General features: G+C 44.5%; 1 protein-coding gene across 2 annotated transcripts in view; it reads right to left on the reverse strand.

Annotated features, from left to right (window-relative positions):
- The window catches only part of FOCAD (focadhesin), a 278787-nt gene that overhangs the window by 222656 nt on the left and 35762 nt on the right, over positions 1-20369 (reverse strand). For both annotated transcript variants that reach the window (XM_073636312.1, XM_073636321.1), the window contains 2 exons: positions 15429-15583; positions 1831-1935 (listed from right to left, as the gene is read on the reverse strand). In XM_073636312.1, the coding sequence (XP_073492413.1) occupies positions 1831-1935; positions 15429-15583 (260 nt within the window). The remainder of the gene's footprint in view (positions 1-1830; positions 1936-15428; positions 15584-20369) is intronic.

The raw sequence follows: 20369 nt of genomic DNA on the forward strand, positions 1-20369 counted from the left end.
CTCTCACACATGGTATCAGACATTGGAAGTTTCACAGGCAGCAGCTAGTCACTTTGTTGAGCTCAGGGCCAGTACAGGGCCACTACAGAAAGCCTCTGACACTCCTAAAAGTGTCAGAGGGTGAAGAAAACTACAGGGTTAATGAAAAAGGCATGTTGATTTGCTATTTCAAGTGCAGCATTTGTAAATGCTAAGCTCAAATATTTTACGAATGCAACCATTCCAAAAACATTCAACTTGATGGCAGTGGGTTTGATTTACTAAAGGCAAGTAGACTGTGCACTTTGCAAGTGCAGTTGCACTCTGCAAGGGAATTTGCTAAAAAGCTTAGTAAATCAGATGAAGCTTCACTTTGCAAAGAATATCCAATCACATTTAAGGAAAAAAAAAAACACAAACAGCATTTTTGCGTGCAGATGATTGGATGATGCAGTCAGCAGAGCTTCTCCTCATTTACCAAGTTCTGGAGCAAATTTCCTTGCAGACTGCAACTGCACTTGCAAAGTAAACAAACAGTCTATTTGCCTTAATAAATCAATCCCAGCGTCTCTTTAAGGTATGTTTAACTACAGGTACACATTAAAAGCATAATGTAGTGACAGTTTTCAAAACAAACATTGGGCTTTTTAATAAGAAAACCAAACACTGCTGTATGCTTGTTAGCAGCCTGTGCATAACTGAATGGTTCCATGTCAGCTTTGTTTCATGGTGATCTTTACAACATTAAATTTTTTGTTGCCGTCACTTAAAAATGACATCCAAAATGATTAGATTAGGCATAAACGGTTTACATGAAAGTTTCTTATAGGAACAATGATGTGTACTTTTCTAAAAGCATTTTATAGGTTAGCATTATTTTGGCATACTGGCTAAATTCCATTCAACTTTCTTTGTGAACATGACTCATAGGATCAGAAAACATTATTATACAGTATGCAGCAAGGATCTACATGCACTCTACAAGAGAAAAAAAAAATAGGACTTTGTGGTAGAACAATTCAAAAGTCAAAATAGTAACGCATTTGTTGCAAACCTCTCTTTGCCAAAACGAATTATACATATATTTCTCTAAAACATTTAAAAAAGACCTTTAGCTTTGTGCGCCATTGAAGCGAGCCTTAGAAGAAATATACAGCAGTCTAAAGGGTAGTAAAATAATTTGCTTGCAGGTTTTTACAGAAAAATTAAATACAGTCAAAATTATAATATATATATATATTGTTTTTAACATGTTAGCATACACTTATAACCACTATTTAAACCTACATAATACTTCTTACCAAAATGTACCCATCATCTGGTGCCGTGTTCCTTTTTTTACATTTCTTACTTGCCCTGAATGAAGGATCCTCACAGTTCAGACAGTTAGAACTGATCCAGTAAGAATGTTGTAGAGCACGGCATCCTTTCCATCTATCCTCCAGCTGCACAAGTGCACAACATACTGAAGCCAAGCTTGTCGGCCCCAAATTGACACCTAGCTGTTCTACATCCTCAGGCTAGAAGCTAGGAAAGGCCCAGAATAACGATCACAGATTAAGGGGCTAAGAGCAAGGAACACTTCAAAAATGGTTCAAATCGCAGTTTAACAAGAAAAAAACAAGTGCAATACTATTAAGTGTTTGAAAGGTGAGCTCACTTTCTTCCCAGTTTTGCTCAACGTTTTCTACATGTTTTCCCAATAGGTCGTTGAAAAATTAATTATTTTAATTTTGTTTGGCCTTCATTGACAAACCCTAAATATAATTACATTTTTTTTCATTACAGTACAGATCTCCCACTGAGAAAAGGTGCTCTTGTCCATTCATTCAAGATTCAGTAAACTCTTACCAGATCTTGTAAATACTTTTCTGTATGTGCTCCTTGCTATTCTCTGCATTCTTCGCTTCACTGTGAAGCAGTTGCCAAATGCATTTTACCAATCCCTGGACATTTCTGTAACAATAAATAAATAAATTATATATATACACAAAAAAAAAAAATAGGATTTTTATAACAGCTTACCTGTAAAATCCTTTCTTGGAGATAATCACGGGACACAGAGTCATAGTAATAACTATATGGGTTATAAAGGCCACCTTTAGGTGTTGGACACTGGCACACCCTAGACAGGAAGTTTTACTTCCTATATAACCCCTTCCCTTACCGGGAGTACCTCAGTTTTTGTAGCAAAGCAATACATGTGTATACCAGAAGAGGGGAGGGACCTCTGTGTCCCGTCATGTACTCCAAGAAAAGGATTTTACAGGTAAGCTGTTATAAAAATCCTATTTTCTTTGTCGTACATCACGGGACACAGAGCCATAGTAGTAACTATATGGGATGTCCCAGACCAATGCTATCTGAAGGGAGGGAGACACAAACCAAAGTAGGGTGTCATCAGACCCGAGGACCTATACTGCTGAATGCAGCACACTGCGCCCAAAGGCGATATCCTCCTGTCTTTTTACATCCACCTGATAGAATCTGGTGAATGTATGGACTGAAGACCAAGTTGCGGCCTTGCAGATTTGAGCCATGGAGGCTTGGTGATGCACTGCCCACGAAGCACTAACAGCCCTGGTGGAGTGCGCTTTGATTTGAAAAGGTAGAATTTTCCCTTTCAAACCATAAGCCTGAACAATCACTTGCCGAATCCACTTAGGATAGTGGATTTCGATGCTGCCTGTCCTTTACTAGGACCTTCAGGCAATACAAACAAAACATCTGTTTTCCGAATCTGAGTAGTCGCCTTCAAGTAGACTTTGACTGCTCTCACTACGTTAAGAGAATGTAGCGACTTTTCTTCTGTGGAACAGGGTTCTGGAAAAAATTAAGGTAGAACAATATCCTGGCTTAGATGAAAACTTGACACTACTTTCGGTAGAAAGTTAGGATGAGGACGCAATACCACCTTATCCTTGATAATAATTAAATATGGCTCTTTACAAGAAAGAGCAGCCAACTCTGATACCCTTCTTGCAGAAGATATGGCAACCAGAAAAACTAACTTCCTTGTCAAAAGGATCAAGGGAGTATGTTGTATCGGCTCAAAAGGCTGTTTTTGTAAAGCCGACAAAATTAGATTCAGGTCCCAAGGTTTCAAGGGTGACCTAACCGCGGGTTAAGCCATGTTACCCCCTGTAATGCGAAGCAAGTGGTCGTTGGAACAATACCGATAAGGCTGAGACCTGACCTTTGATGGTACTCAAGGCCAGCTTCATTTCTAATCCCATTTGTAGAAAGGCAAGAATTCTAACTATAACATATTTCTAGGAAGCCAACCCCTGGATTCACACCAGGAAACATATGCCCTCCAGATTCTATAATAAATGACTCTGGAAGCTGGCTTCCTTGCATTAATTAAGGTAGATATCACTGAACCTGAAAGCCCACGATTCTTCAGAATGTGGGTTTTAATAGCCAAACCATTGAATTTAGCGTTTGTAAGGTAGGATGGAATACTGGTCCCTGCCAGAGCAGGCCTGGACGAGGTGGTAGGGTCCATGGGTCCCCTACCGCCATCCTTACAATCTCTGCATACCAGGACCTGCTGGGCCACGCTGGGGCCACAAGAACCACTGACTTCTTTTCCTGCTTGATCCTGCGAAGATGACAAGCTAGCACCAGAATAAGAGGGAATGTATAAATCAGCGAGAACCGATCCCACGGGGTCACTAAGGCGTCCGTTCTGCACACGAGCGGATCCCTTGTTCTTGACACAAAGTTGTCGACTTTGTTGTTGAATCTGGATGCAAACAGATCCCCATCCGGGACTCCCCATCTTTGGCATATGACCAGGAAGATGTCAGGGTGAAGGGACCATTCCCCCGGGAACAACTGTTGGCGACTCAAGTAGTCCGTTGCCAATTCTCTATCCCTGGAATGAAGATAGTCAATATGCATGGCACATGCTCTTCTGCCCAGGCTAGGATATGGTTTACCTCTCCTTGGGCTGAATGATTTCTGGTGCCCCCTTGGGGATTGATATAAGACACTGCTGTGGCATTGTCGGATTGAATCCTGACCAGACAATTCGGCAACCTGAACGTCCAGGCTCTTAGGGATAAATGTGCTGCCCGAATCTCTAGAATGTTGATGGGCAAGGTCCTTTGGTCCTGGATCATTTTCCTTGCACAGTCGCTTCTTCCAGGACTGCTCCCCAACCTGAAGGGCTGGCATCTGTTGTTACCACCTTCCAGGTAACTGGCATGAAGGATTTCCCCTTCTACAGATTCTTGGATATCCTCCACCAACTGAGACTCTGGCGCACTTTTGCGACAGACGCATTGGAAAATCTAGCACTTGGACCTTCTTGTTCCAAGCAGATAGGATACTGTTTTGCAGCAGTCTCGAATGAAACTGAGCATAGGGAACTGCTTTGAATGAAGCCACCATCTTTCCCAACAACCTCATGCAAAGGCGAATAGAAGGATCCTTCTTCGCCCTAACCACCTGAACCAGCTCTTTTATAGAACTGATTTTTACCTGGGGTAAAACACCATTTTCTGGGCTATGATCAGACCCAAGTACTCTTAATAGTTTTAAAGAAGTTTTAAAGGTTTCTCTAGATTGAGGATCCAACCTAGGTATTCCAGGTAGTTGACTGTGATGACCATGCTTTGGTCTAAGCGGGCTACCGACCGGTCTATCAAGAGCAGGTCATCTAGGTATGCCACAATTGTTATACCTTGAGCCCTTTAACTTGGCCAGAGGAGGGGCTAGAACTTTTGTAAACACCCGAGGTGCAGTAACTAGACCGAAAAGGCAAAGCTACAAACTGAAAATAGACTTTTTCTACCTCGAAACGCAGATACTTCTGGTGAGCAGGGAATATGGGCACATGCAGGTATGCATCCTAGATGTCGATTGATGCCAGAAATAGGGTGGAGACAACTGATCGGATTGATTCCATGTGAAAAGAGCTGATATTCAGGAATCGGTTTAGATCTTTGAGATCTAGAATGGGTCTGACATCTCCATTTGGTTTTGGCACCATGAAAAGGTTTGAATAAAACCCCAATCCCTGCTCTTCCATGGGGACCACCATGATCACTTTTTGAGACAAAAGTCGGTCTAACGCTTGAAAGAGAGACTTCTGTTTCTCTGGATCTTTGGGGACGTTTGACCTGAGGAAACAAGGAGACGGAAACTCTCGTATTTAACCTAGAGCTATTGTGGAGACCACCCATCTGTCTCGAACCTCTTCCTGTCATCCCCTTGAGAACTGCAGAAGCCTTCCCCCCACTCGAGCAAGTGGGGCGCCCCTTCATAAAGAGGCTTTAGTATTCTGTCTTGTAGGTTTCCTGCCCCAGGACTTCTTTTGTCCCTGGGGTTGACCCTGAGGTTTACCTTTTCAACCTGACGGAGGCCGTCACGACTGCCTGGAGGCTGATGCCCCTAGCCCTGGAGAAGGAATCCGTTTAAATGAGGGACGTTTACTCCTTTTCTTAACTGGCAAAAGGGTACTCTTTCCACTTGATATTTTTTGGATTTATTTGTCCAAATCATCCCCAAACAGCCTTTCACCACGAAAAGGAAAACCAGCCAGGAGCTTTTTGCATGGCGCTTCGGCTGACCAACTTTTCAACCATGAGATTCTACGTATATTCACCAACCCAAGCGTAAGGCGAGAGATCTGAATAATAGAATCTCTCATTGCGTCAATTGCAAAACATAAAACCCTTGGCAACTCTGCTAAATCCTGGGCCTGCTGATCAGGGATAACCTTGAGCACCTGTCTCAACTGGTCCCTCAAGGATTGACATACCCCAATTGCCGCTACTACAGGTTGAGACACTGAACCTGCCAAAAGAAAAAATGTTTTTTAACTGGAATTCCAACTTTTTATTGGTTAGATCCCTAAGCATTTGAGCGTTGTCAACCGGACAAGTCAAATTTTTATTCACAGAGGATATAGCAGCGTCAACTGCTGGTATACCCCATTTTTTAGTAAATTTTTTCTCCATAGGATAAAGTGTTGAAAATTTTTTAGGAGGAAAAAAATGCTTATCTGGGTGATCCCACTCAGAATACATAAGTTGTTCCAGCAATGAATGGACTGGAAAGGCCCGCAAAGCTTGAGGAGGCTTTAGTGAACCCAAACAAGAAGTGGGCTTTTCAGCCAACTCAGTTAAGGGTAGCTTAAATGTGGAGCGTACCATTTCAGTAAGAGATTGCACCAGCAATTTCTCAGATTTTGAAGCTGAAGCAGGTTCATCCACACTTGATCCCTCGGAAGAGTAGTCATCAGCCTCTTCATGATCCCCTGAGGGGGATTCATCTTCTCCCTCCCACTATTCCTCTGTTTGAGGGTCCTGGGTGGTAGAAGGGGGCCTAGCGCGCTTTCTCCCATTCTAGGAAGACGCGATTATAGCCGTTAACCTTTCTTCCAATCCCATCATAGCTGAGAAGAAAACATCCTCAGTAATAAAGACAGGGGCTGAAATGTTGGAAACAGTGGCAACAATTGCCGAACCCAATGGCTCACTCTGACCGGCCTCCCCACTTCCTTCAGGGGAGGATGGTGCTGCAGAAGCAAGACCAGGGTCCCCAGAGCACGAGGGTAACACCTTTCGGTTCTTTTTTAGGGTGTTTGCACCTTCCCCTCTGCCAACCATATAGTGCCAAACACAAACACAGAGGTACTGACAGAAAAAATGCACCCACTGCTGAGCAAATAGTTCAGCAACTGCCGCTGCTATTAACGCTCAGTCTGATGCAAAGTAAATGTGCCTGGGGAATGCCTGTGTCACCACACTCACATGCGCCCGTCTGCTCTGTGTCCCTCCCTTAAGAAAATGCAGCCTGAAAAGGCTTTATTTATAGCTTACACAGTCCTGCGTGTGGACGCTGAAGCACACCGATGCCGCGCTAAGCCACGCCCCCCTCCTCCGTCTTCCGCACCCCCTCACTCTTTTTAAAAGAGATTGTTTTCCCGCGCAGGCAGCCTCCGATCGACCGGATCGGCATGTGGGGGGAGGGGGGGTTGGAGAGGAGGAGAGCCGAATCTGAGGGGAGGACAGAGAAGGAAAGAACCAGCCGCTGACAGCAGCGTAAGAGGGAGCGGAGCGGCATACCACTAACCGTTCCGGGCTCCCTCTGCTTACTGGAGAGGGGAGCCCTGGTGGGGGATGTATTCAGAAGAAAAAACCCCAAAATCTTACCAGTGGCTTGGGACTGAAGGAAGCCTGCAGCTTCTAACACAGAAACGAGATCTGACAAGCATTGAACAGGTACGTGCTCTTGACAGCCCCCAGTGGTTACTTTAGGCATGACAACGTTTACTTAACCACCTCAATACTGGGCACTTTCACCCCCTTCCTTCCCAGACCAATTTTCAGCTTTCAGTGCTCTCTCACTTTGAATGACAATTACTCAGTCATGCTACACTGTACCCAAATGAAATTTTTATCATTTTGTTCACACAAATAGAGCTTTCTTTTGGTGGTATTTATTCACCACTTCATTTTTTATTTTTTGTGATATAAGCGAAAAAAGAGCGAATATTTTGAAAAAAAAACAAAATTTTCTACTTTCTCTTTTAAAAGAAACCAAAAAAATTTAATTTTGTCGAAAATTTAGGCAAAAATGTATTCTACCACATGTCTTTGGTAAAAAAAATCCTGATAATTGTATGATCATTGGTTTGTGTGAAAGTTATAGAGTCTACAAGCCATGCTACGCATTATTGAAAATGTATCAATCCTAATGCACTGATGGCCTAATGCACTGATCTCATTTCTTGAGGCCCTAAAATGTCAGGACAGTACAATAACCCCCCAAAAGACCCCTTTTTGGAAAGAAGACAGTCTGAGGTATTTAGTAAGAGGCATAGTGAATTTTTTGAAGTTGAAATTTTTTCCCCACAATGCTTTGGAAAATTAAGAAATATAGATTTTTTTTTTTTCTTCACTAAATTGTCATATTTACAAGTTATTTCTCACACACGGTGCAGGCATAATTGCAATTACACCCCAAAATACATTATGCTATTCGTCCTGAGTATGGCGATACCCCATGTGTGAGACTTTTCCACAGCCTGGCCACATACAGAGGCCCAACATCCATATAGCACCATCAGGCGTTCTAAAGGCATAAATTACACATTTCATTTTCTGAGTACCTATCACATTTTTGAAGGCCCTGGAGCACCAGGACAATGGAATTACCCACAAAATGACCCCATTTTGGAAAGAAAACAACACAATGTATATTCTATGAGGCATACTGAGTCTTTTGAACATGTCATTTCTTCCCACAAGTTTATGGAAAATGTGGAAAGAAAATGAAAACCTATTTTTTTCTCACAAAGTTGTCAATTTAGAAGATCTTTCTAACACATAGCATGTACATAGCCAAAATGACACCCCAAAATACATTCTGCTATTCGTCCTGAGGATGGCGATACCCCATGTGTGAGACTTTTCCACAGCCTGGCCACATACAGAGGCCCAACATCCATATAGCACCATCAGGCGTTCTAAAGGCATAAATTACACATTTCATTTCCTGAGTACCTATCACATTTTTGAAGGCCCTGGAGCATCAGGACAATGGAATTACCCACAAAATGACCCCATTTTGGAAAGAAAACAACCCAATGTATATTCTATGAGGCATACTGAGTCTTTTGAACATGTCATTTCTTTCCACAAGTTTTTGGAAATAGTGGAAAGAAAATGAAAACCTATTTTTTTCTCACAAAGTTGTCAATTTAGAAGATCTTTCTAACACATAGCATGTACATAGCCAAAATGACACCCCAAAATACATTCTGCTACTCGTCCTGAGTGTGACGATACCCCATGTGTGAGACTTTTCCACAGCCTGGCCACATACAGAGGCCCAACATCCATATAGCACCATCAGGCGTTCTAAAGGCATAAATTACACATTTCATTTCCTGAGTACCTATCACATTTTTGAAGGCCCTGGAGCACCAGGACAATGGAATTACCCACAAAATGACCCCATTTTGGAAAGAAAACAACCCAATGTATATTCTATGAGGCATAATGAGTCTTTTTAACATGTAATTTCTTTCCACAAGTTTTTGGAAAATGTGGAAAGAAAATGAAAACCTATTTTTTTTCTCACAAAGTTGTCAATTTAGAAGATCTGTCTTACACATAGCATGTACATAGCCAAAATGACATCCCAAAATACATTCTGCCACTCGTCCTGAGTATGGCGATACCCCATGTGTGAGACTTTTCCACTACCTGGCCACATACAGAGGCCCAACATGCAAGTAGCACCTCCAGGCTTCTAACACATAGCATGTACACACCAAGAATTACACCCCAAAATACATTCTGCTGAGCAAAAGGTAAAAAAAAAAGCTCACCTGTGGTTTTAGCAGGCAGGAATACCGTTCCAGAGCAGCCAAAGCATTTGTCCAGATAGCCAAAGGAAATGTCCAGGAATTGTCCAGGCAGCAGACAGATATGGAAAAGTATGAACATGGTTCAGTACAGTCCAAGGTTTAGCAGGCAGTTCAGGTAACAGGCATAGGCATGGCCAGTCCAGGTGGTAGGCAAAGGCATGGCAAGGTCATGTGGCAGGCAAATGCATGGCAAGGTCATGTGGCAGGCAAAAGGCATGGCCAGTTCAGGTGGCAGCAGGCAGCACTTTGTACATTGGGCCTTGGTCAGGTAAGACCTGAGGACAGGGGTAGAGGCTTCTTCCCACCCAAATCTCTACGAAGCCTCCGAGTCTCCAGACCCTAATCCGAGAAAACTAAAAACCCGGAGAAAAATGTTTTCTCCACTCGGAAAACCTTTTCTGGAGCCCCTCACATATGTGAGACCCCTGTGCTGTACAGTGGCAGGGCAAATGATCAGTTCAGGAGGCAGGCAAAAATCATGGTCATTTAACAGTCCGGGTCAATTCACGTTGAAGGCAGAAAGATGTTTGGCAGAGGCATAGTCGTTAACAGTCCGGGTCAATTTACGTTGAAGGCAGAAACATGTTTGGCAGAGGCATAGTCGTTAACAGTCCGGGTCATTCACAGAAATGGCAGATAGTGGAAAAAAATCACCTTCACTGTACTAATAGTGTAGTGAAGTATGATAGCTCCGATAGCATGTTCCAATACAGAGCCCTGGCTCGGAGGGACATTCGGGACAGTAGTATCGGGTGTCACGGCGAATTCCTCTACTTGCACATACACGACATTTTTTTGGGGGTTTGCGACCTGTTTGGGTAAGAGGGAGGATTTCGGGAAAGTGCCTTTCATGGAGTCTGGCTAACGCATCGGAGCGAATTAGTTGAGGGGCTTGGCCTTGGGGATAGAGAAGGGCTGTGAAAACTTCTTCTTGGAATTTTAGATAGGGTAGGGAACTTTGGGTGCACTTAGAAAAAATGATATAGGAATTAAATAGGGCAAGTTGCATCAAATAAATGGCGACTTTCTTGTACCAAAATAGTGATCTCCTGGTGGCCAAGTAGGGCTGCATCATCTGGTCGTTCATATCCACCCCCCCCATGTATAGGTTGTACTCATGCACACATTTTGGCTTCTGTATGGGGCCTCCTCTTCTCTGAAGTTCCACCAAGGTGTCGTCATGTATTGTTGAAAGGATGTAGACATCTCTTTTTTTATCTCTCCACTTCACCGCTAGTACTTCTTCAGTTCGCATACTGGCCATTTCACCCTTCCTTAATTTCTTGGTGACCAATCTTTGTGGGAAGCCTTTGCGGTTGGTCCGTGCTGTCCCACAGGCCACAGTGTTCTTCAGGTACAAATGGCGGAAAAGTGGGAGACTAGTGTAGAAATTGTCTACGTAAAGGTGGTAACCTTTCCCAAGTAATGGTTGGATCAGCTGCCAGACAATTTTGCCACTTGTTCCCATGTAGGTAGGGCATCCAGGGGGGTTTAGCTGTCTGTCTTTTCCCTCATAAATCATAAAATCATATGTGTAACCCGTGGCCCTGTCACACATCTTATAAAATTTTACCCCACGTCTGGCTCTTTTACTGGGGAGGTATTGTTTTATTCCCAGTCTTCCGGTGAAGTGCACCAGGGATTCATCCACACATATGTTTCTATCAGGGGTAAACATCTCCTTGAAGCTGGCGCAAAAAAAATTGATTAGGGGCCGAATTTTGAATAACTTATCGTAACTGGGATGATTTCGAGGGAGGCATTGGGCATTGTTATTGAAGTGTAAAAATCTCATGATCATCTCATAACGGGTTCTGGGCATAAATGACGAATAGATCGGCATGTGGTGGATAGGTTGGGTAGACCAGTAGGAATGGAGTTCATTTTTTTTTGTCAGCCCCATGTTGAGGGTTAGGCCAAGGAAAATTTTAAATTCTTCTACGGTGAGGGGTTTCCAAACAAAAGGACGGGCATATGAGGAACTGGGATTGTTGGCTATGTGTTGGCTGGCGTATAGATTACATTGCTCCACAATGTAGGTTAGGAGTTCATTGGTAAAAAATAAATGAAAATAATAAAGTGGGGTTACATTTTCCGTCTGCATCTGAGGGCCTGGCTGGGCTGTGAAAAGGGGTATTACAGGTTCTACTGATGTATCGGGCAGCCATGTTGGATACAGTAGAACATCTGGGAGGCTAGTATGGGCACTGCCTCGTTGATGGGATCCGTTGCTAGCATCTGGCCTATCTTCTAGGAAGGTTGCAGAAGTGCTGGTGGATGCCCGCCTATCCCGAAGTGCTGCGCTGCTGGTGGATGCCTGCTGGTGGATGCCCTGGAGTGCTGCGCTACTGGTGGATGCCTGCATGTCATCCTGGAGTGCTGGGCTGCTGGTGGATGCCTGCATATCATCCTGGAGTGCTGCGCTGCTGGTGGATGCCTGCTGGTGGATGCCCTGGAGTGCTGCGCTGCTGGTGAATGCCTCCTCCTGCTCATTTCTCCTGATTCTCCTTGTTAGGATTGTATCTTCCTCTGTTTCCAACTCGGAGCCACTGCTTTCCACTGGCTCATAGTCACTATCCGAGTCTGACGGAGAGAATTCCCCGCTACTCTCGTCCGACATACTCTGGAGTATTTGGAGAGCCTCCTCTGCACTGTAAGACCTTTTTGTCATGTTGGCAGGCAGATGTGTCAGATGGCAGGCGGCAGATGTGCCAGATGGTGGGCGGCTGTGCCAGATGGTGGGTGGCAGATGTGCCTGATCGTGGGCAGATGGCGGCTGGCAGATGTGCCTAATGGCGGGCGGGCAGATGTGCCTGATGATGGTGGGCGGCTGATGTGTCAGCTGATGACGGGCTGATGTGTCAGCTGATGACGGTGTCAGATGGCGGGCGACAGATGTGCCTGATGGCGGGCGGCAGATGTGCCTGATGACTGGCGGGCAGATGTGCCTGATGACTGGAGGGCAGATGTGCCTGATGGCAGGCAGGCAGATGTGCCTGATGATGGTGGGCAGCTGATGTGTCAGCTGTTGACGGGCTGATGTGTCAGCTGATGACGGGCTGATGTGTTAGCTGTTGACGGTGTCAGATGTGCCTGATGGCGGGCGGCAGATGTGCCTGATGACTGGCGGGCAGATGTGCCTGATGACTAGCGGGCAGATGTGCCTGATGACTGGCGGGCAGATGTGCCTGATGACTGGCGGGCAGATGTGCCTGATGGCAGGCGGGCAGATGTGCCTGATGGCGGGCAGATGTGCCTGATGGCAGGCGGGCAGATGTGCCTGATGACGACGGGCTGATGTGCCGGCTGTTGGCGGACAGATGTGCCCGCTGTTGGCGGACAGATGTGCCAGTTGTTGACGGGCAGATGTTCACTGACAGGTGTTTTCACTGTTTGGGGACACTGTGTTTTGGGGACACTGTGTTTTGGGGACACTGTGTTTTGGGGACACTAGCTGGGTGATCAGTGGGTAAACAGCAGACAAACAGCTTTATTACTCACTGATCTCCTGGCTGCAGCACAGATCTCTCTTCCTCTCCTCACTGACAGGCTCTGTGTGAGGAGAGGAAGAGATGAGAGCAGTTACTACGCTCTCTATTTACATTACATGACGACTGTGATTGGACACAGTCGTCATGTGATCAGGAGGGCCAATCACAGGGCCCTCCTGTGTTGTGCTGTCTCTGGGGGACACAGGCAGATCGGGATCGCGCCGCTGCGCGGGCACGTGGCGGCGCGATCTCCTGTCATCTGCCACCCCCTCCCCCTTGTTTACTATACGATGGCTGTGATTACACACAGCCATCGTGCGGATCAGGAGGGCAAATCACATTGCCCTCCTGCCGCTCTGAGATGCGGCGTGTCCGAGTGACACGCGCGCATCGGGATTGCGCGGCTGCGCGGGAGCGCGCCCGCGTGATCCCGCTCCTTCTGAAGGACGTTCGGGAACGTCCAGTCAGAAGGAGGGAGCTCCCACCCGGCCGTATATGTGCAGTGGCCGGGTGGGAAGTGGTTAACCACTTCAATAACAGGCACCTAGACACCTTCCCGCCCAGGCCAATTTTCAGCTTTCAGCGCTGTCGCAATTTGAATGACAACTGCACGGTCATGCAACACTGTACCCAAACAATTTTTTTATCATTTTGTTCCCACAAATAGAGCTTTCTTTTGGTGGTATTTGATCACCTCTGCGGTTTTTATTTTTTGTGCAATAAAAATTTTGAAAAAAAAAATAGTTTTTCTTTGTTTCTGTTAAAATTTTTTGGAAATAAGTACGTTTTCTTCTTCAATGAGGGGCACTGATATGGCTGCACTGACGGGCACTGATGAGGTGGCACTGAAGGGCACTTGTAGGCAGCACCGATGGGCACTGATCGGTGGCACTGTTTGGCACTATTAGGCGGCACCGATGGGCACTCATAGGCGGCACTGATGGGCATTCGTAGGTGGCATTGATGGGTACCTATGGGTGGCACTGATGGGTACTTATGGGTGGCACTGATGGGAGGCACCGATGGACACTGATGGGTGGCATTGATGACACTGATTGATGGCACTAATGCCCCTAAGGGTGGCATTGCTGGGCATCAGAGCTATATAATGGTGCCAATCAGTGCCCATTTGTGGGCACTGATTGGCACAGATTGGGCACTGACTGGGCACATGTGGATGGCCATGGGGTACATATCTGGCCATCCACATGTTGCCCCCCTTCCCTGGTGGTCCTAGTGGCGATCCCTGATGGTCCATTGTGGTGATCTGAGGGGGGGCTGCGCTGACCCCCCCTGTCAGAACCACCGATCAGCTCTCCTCTACTCGCGTCTGTCAGACACGAGTGAGGAAAAGCCGATCAACGGCTCTTCCTATTGACATGGTGATCAGCCATGATTGGACACGGCTGATCACGTGGTAAAGAGCCTCCGCCGGAGGCTCTTTACCAAGATCGGTGGAGCGGTGTGTCAGACTGACACACCTCTCCACCGATCGCCGCGATGCGGGCGCGCGGCGGCATGTTATCCTGCTGGACGTCATATGACACCCAGTCAGGGTAACTGAACCACTGCCCGGCCGTCATCTGCTATGGGCCGGGCAGGAAGTGGTTAAAGGAGAAAAACCCATAAGAACTTCTTTAGGAATATCCACTTGCCTTATCCTACTGCAGAGTTCTGTGGTAAACCAAACAGACCCAATCTTCACCCCTCACGGTGGGCTCCGTTAGAAAACCTTTAAGGACCGAGGCCCCTTTTTAATCGGGGGTTTCACACCCTTGGACCTGTAAAGCACCCCGCCAGGAAGCTATAAGGCTGAAAAAACCAAAGCACTGGATCCCAGGGTCCAGCTCTCCAAAAAGAGAAGCGTTAGCGCCTAAAAAGACACTATGAATGGATCTGGCTGCATAGCTTGCCCCAGCAAAGATTACTCCAGCGGAGCTCAGCATAGAACATCTTTACTCGTGACCAACACCTTAGACACTGGTGAAAAAACTGAGGTACTCCCAGTAAGGGGAGGGGTTATATAGGGAGTAAAACTTCCTGTCTAGGGTGTGCCAGTGTCCGTCACCTAAAGGTGGCCTATAACCCATATAGTTACTACTATGGCTCTGTGTCCCATGATGTACGATAAAGAAAAGAGCTTTGTCTACATAGATTTTTTCCCAGATAGACAAGACTTTTTTGTAAACATACTTTATTGAATTGGCTTTAATTGGGTCAAAAAGAAAAGAAAAAACACTGACTTTCCATGAATTTTTTCCCCCCCGTGTTAATATTATTAGTAATCCTAGACCCCCTCTTATAACTGTAACATAATAAGTCATATCAAGGTGACAAGGCCCAAGAACAACAGGTCTTCATTTCAGTCTAGAACAGATCACCATAAAATAAATAAAATCGCAAAATTTTAATACATGTTTGTCTAAACAGATCCAAAATCCGAACTATCCTTAGGCCACACTTCAAACAGATCACAGATGTAATGGACCAAGGTTGCTGAAAAAAGGGATTGCGAGTGGGAAACATAAAAAAGAGCATTCTACCACAAGTTATGTACATTTGAAACTTACTTTGCGGAAGGGAAGAGGTTCAGAATTCCATTGAAGACATAGGTGAAGTCTGCATGTTTCTGCTCTACCAGTGTCACCAAGGCTTCACAACATGCTGTTCTCACAACCACATCGTCACAGCAGCATTTTTCCCAGAGAACATTTAGGGCAGGAGTCTGCAATCAGATAGACTAAAAACCATCACATACCTGAACTGTCAATGTATATGAATAATCATTTTTTGCAGGATGCAGGATGGAGCAAAATGTAAAGAATGAAAGCATCCTCCAAAAGTCAACATAAATTGAGTGAGCGTAAAAACACTTAAGACAGACCTAGCATCAGATATATTTTTTATGTTAAAGTGATTATAAAGTCTCGTCTTTTTTTGTTGTTAAAAAAAATAAACATGTTATACTTACCTGCCCTGTGCAGTGGATTTGCACAGAGCAGCCCAGATCCTCCTTGGCTCTCCTAGCCCCTCCCTCCTGACAAGGGCCCCCACAGCAGACAGCTTGCTATGGGGGCACCCGAGCCGAGCTGTAGACAGAGTTGCGGCCTGCCCCCCCTTTCTTTTCTCATTGGCTGACTGAATTTGATTGACAGCAGCGGGAGCCAATGGAGCTGCTGCACACAGAAGGTTTCTTAACCTAATGCATAGAATGCACTAAGATAAAAAACCTTCTGACTTTACAACCACTTTAAGTGCATGCATGTTATGTAATGTGTTGTCGTAACACTTGAAGGTATTTACTATGCCTTACAAAGATCACAGCACTCCTGACAATGATTGTATCTTCTGTTCTCTTCACATGGACAGTATAATCTTTGTTTAAAGCCCCGTACACACAGGCCAAATGTCGAGAGACATCGCCCAGCTCAATAAAAACAGTCCAACAATTGGCCTGTGTGTATGTCGGTCTGTTCGAAGGAAGATGGCTTCTGACGGACGAGCATGCTAGAAAACCAGCAGCTGACCGACTCTCGATCAGCGTTCTCAGCCAATGGCAGAGAGAGCTGACTGGAGTGTTCTGGCGGGGGGGGGGGGGGGGGGCGGCTCAGCAGGGGAGATCGCTGCACTAATTTTGGATAGTTAGTACAGTGGCTAACTTGTAGTGTGTACCAGGCTTTAGCATAATCACAAATGTCTGACACAGATAAGCTATCTGCTGATCCTGCTGCAACTTTTCACTCTGTTGCTTAAGTCTAGTACACATGATCAGAAAAATCGGGCGAAAAATACCACTTTCGAAGCGATCATATGATAATCAGATCTTTGTCTGAAATTATCCGAAGGAACAAACGCGAAAATGCTTCTCATACGATATCAGATCATGCGATTTTTTAATCAGTAGTTTTTGTCCGAAAAAAAAAAAAATCATTTCTGAAGTTGTATTCTAGCATGCAAAAAAAACAACAAAAAAAAACAACAAAAAAAAACAAACAAAAATAATTTGTTCGATAATCTCATCATGTGTAAAGGCCTTTTGATAATGCTGCAGTATGATCATTGGGGAACTGGTGACTAAGGAAATGCTTCCTCCTGTCTGCAGCAGACTGATTACATCATCTTAGCTTAGACAAAGTCGGTGTTGCTATATATTGCAACAGGTCACAAATTAATTCATAATGATAAAAAATTAATAACAAGATCTGAACAGTAAGTACAGTAAAAGGGAACAGAAACATGGGAAGCAAAGATAGCTAGAAAAACAAACAATTACATATAATACCGCTACAATAAAATCTTTCACTGAACTCAAATCGGTTGTAAATTCCGCTTCAGGGCGTTGCTACGCAGCTATCTACACATTCGGCTTATCCTCGTCTGTCCTCCCCGGGAACACCGCGGGAACGGTGAGAGTTTACAGGGGAATGCACGACTGACATAGTATTGATGTTACATGCCCTTATATTATGCAAACATTGTGAGTGTTTTTTTGTGGGATAATTTTAAATTAATAAATAATTATTGTACTGGATTACGCTATGTGAAATTTTTTTTATCTATTGTTTGCAATGAGCAAAATACAGATGAAAAGTGTCCAGTGAACAGCGATTATCCCTTTGATTGATAAGCGTGTGCATCAGCAGGGTCTGGTAAGTGGATTACCTACAGGGCTGTGGCACAAGTGGTGTGGTGATGTAGACTTGGGATCGCTGCTAATATTTTCTTCCACGATCGTCTAGTTTATACTCACCTGCCTTTTCTTAATGGACTTTCACTAAGTGGATCACCATTTGATACTTTGTTTAAGTGGACTCTTAAGCAATTTCAATGATATTTTAAAATATTTGCTATTTTTGCACTAGCGCTGCTAATGTTTTAGAAATGTTTCTTTGACATATGTTTGGTTGTAAATTCCCCTTTCTGCATTAAAGCGAAAAAAAAAAAAAAAACACAGACATATAAAAGCCCATACTAAAAAGTGCCAGGATATAACACCGCTTTTGTTCTTCATCATTCCACTGCACTCCGAATTTTAAAGCAGGGACTTTTGATTGCAGAAACATAAGCACTCTCACCCCCTAAATACAGTGTGTGGTGCCTGAGCAAACCTACCTACAGGTAGGTCCAGGCAATGCCACATGATAGGAGGGTCATGTATACTTAACAGCCATGTCACAATCCTGATGTTCAGTGGCTGAAACAACATTCTGCAATGTCTTTGCTGACAAAGAAACAATGCCCGGGGTAAAGACAAGGGCCCTCCTTAAAGAGAAGGTCCACCCACCCCTGCAAAAATTAAAAGCCAGCAGCTACACATACTGCAGCTGCTGACTATAATAGGACACTCACCTATCCTGGACTCCTGTGTTTTCATCAGCTGTCGGGTGCTGCCACTGCCATTGCGGGTAGAGGGACCCAGCAGTGTAACATTACGGCTTCACGCCAAGTCCCTACTGCGCAAAGCACCGCTGCGCTCTCCTACTGGAGGGAGGAGGGAGGGGGGGGGAGCCGCTGACATAATGCGCTGCAGCCCGGACTCTCAGAAGTGGGGACAGGATATCTGTCAGACATCCGGACCACAGTTGGGTGGAACTCCGCTTTAATGATCTTGTTGGCAGTGGGCAGTCGTCAGGTGTTCGAACTGCTTATCTGCCATGGCCCTAGGTCTGTACAAACAACTGAGGAAAATGTTTTATTTTTCTGAGGTTCTTGGAGGTACGCAGAAGATAGATATAAGGATTTAACAGGATCCTCTACTACATTTACATTATCCAGTAGAGTGAGTTCTATTGGTTTTACATCTGCTTGCAGTGGGAGCAGGTTTCCTAATGCACCATTGATCAAAATACTTTATGACCCATGCGTTAACAGCTTCTTCCACATGTTGGTTTAGCCCCGTAGAGCTTATTTATTGGTATTACACCCTGGCCCATTAGCTAAATTAAACTAGCATCGGTGTATATTACTGTAATCTGTTATCAGTGGCCCATACTCAACTTTGCTTTACGGTAATAGTTAAAATAGCAGACAAGAAGCATGTTTAAATGGCATGTTGGAGGTTCTGTTAACATCTTAATTTTCAGGATTTTCTGTATTTTTATTTAATCAGGACATACCACAATTAAACATGCAGACCAGGCATTACTCACTTGTCTTTGACTGACATTTTCTGTGCTATGGTTTTATATCAAATAAACTAGAAATTGTCTGAAAACCTTAAAAAGGGATAATGGTAGTCTACTAGCAAAACTGAAAAGCAGGCAACTAGATGTAACAACACATCTCTTTATACCATAGTTCAAGGTTTCCAATCTTGACTTGTGCTAATAAGATGGACTTTTAGCCTGCCCTCTGCTACGTCCCACAACTTACTATTATTAACTGAGGCCAAATATCACATTGAGTGTCCAAATAGTAAGGTGAAGGGGACACAGTGCCTTGAAAAAATATTCATACTCCTTGGAAATTTCCACATTTTTCATGTTACAACCAAAAATGTAAATGTATTTTATTGGGATTTTTATGTGATAGGCAACACAAAGTGGCACATAAGTGGAAAGAAAATGATAAATGGTTTTCCAAATTTTTTACAAATAATTATCTGAAAAGTGTGGCGTGTATTTGTATTCAGCCCCCTTTACTCTGATACCCCTATCTAAAATCTAGTGGAACCAATTGCCTTCAGAAGTGACCTATTAAATAGAGTCCATCCTTGTGTAATTTAATCTCAGTATAAATACAGCTATTCTGTGAAGCCCTCAGAACAGCTCTCAGAGGTTTTTTTAGAGAACCTTAGTGAACAAACAGCATAGTGAAGGCCAAGGAACACACCAGACAGGTCAGGGATAAAGTTGTGGAGAAGTTTAAAACAGGGTTAGGTCATTAATATTTTTTCCAAGCTTTGAACATCTCACGATGTTCAATCCATCATCCAAAAATGGAAGTATGGCATAACTGCAAACCTACCAAGACATGGCCGTCCACCTAAACTGACAGACTGGGCAAGGTGAGCATTAATCAGAGAAGCAGCCAAGAGGTCCATGGTAACTCTGGAGGAGGAACTATTAGTCATGCACTCCACAAATTTGGCCTTTATGAAGCGTGGCAAAAAGAAAGCCGTTGTTGAAAGTAAGCCATAAGTCCCATTTGCAGTTTGCGAGAAGCATGTGGGAGACACAGCAAACATGTAGAACAAGGTGCTCTGGTCAGAAGACCGAAATTGAACTTTTTGGCCTAAAAGCAAAACGCTATGTGTGGTGGAAAACGAACACTGCACATCGCCCTGAACACACTATCCCACCCTGAAACATAGTGGTGGCAGCATTATGTTGTGGGGATGCTTTTCTTCAGCAGGGACAGGGAAGCTGACCAAGTTGATGGGAAGATGGATGGAGCCAAATACAGGGCAACCTTAGAAGAAAACCTGTTAGAGTCTGCAAAAGACTTGAGACTGGGGAGGAGGTGAGCAGGACAACAAACCTAAACATACAGCTAAAGCTACAATGGAATGG

Source organism: Aquarana catesbeiana, linkage group LG01 (genome assembly GCF_042186555.1).
Source record: "Aquarana catesbeiana isolate 2022-GZ linkage group LG01, ASM4218655v1, whole genome shotgun sequence".
Lineage (NCBI taxonomy): Eukaryota > Metazoa > Chordata > Amphibia > Anura > Ranidae > Aquarana > Aquarana catesbeiana.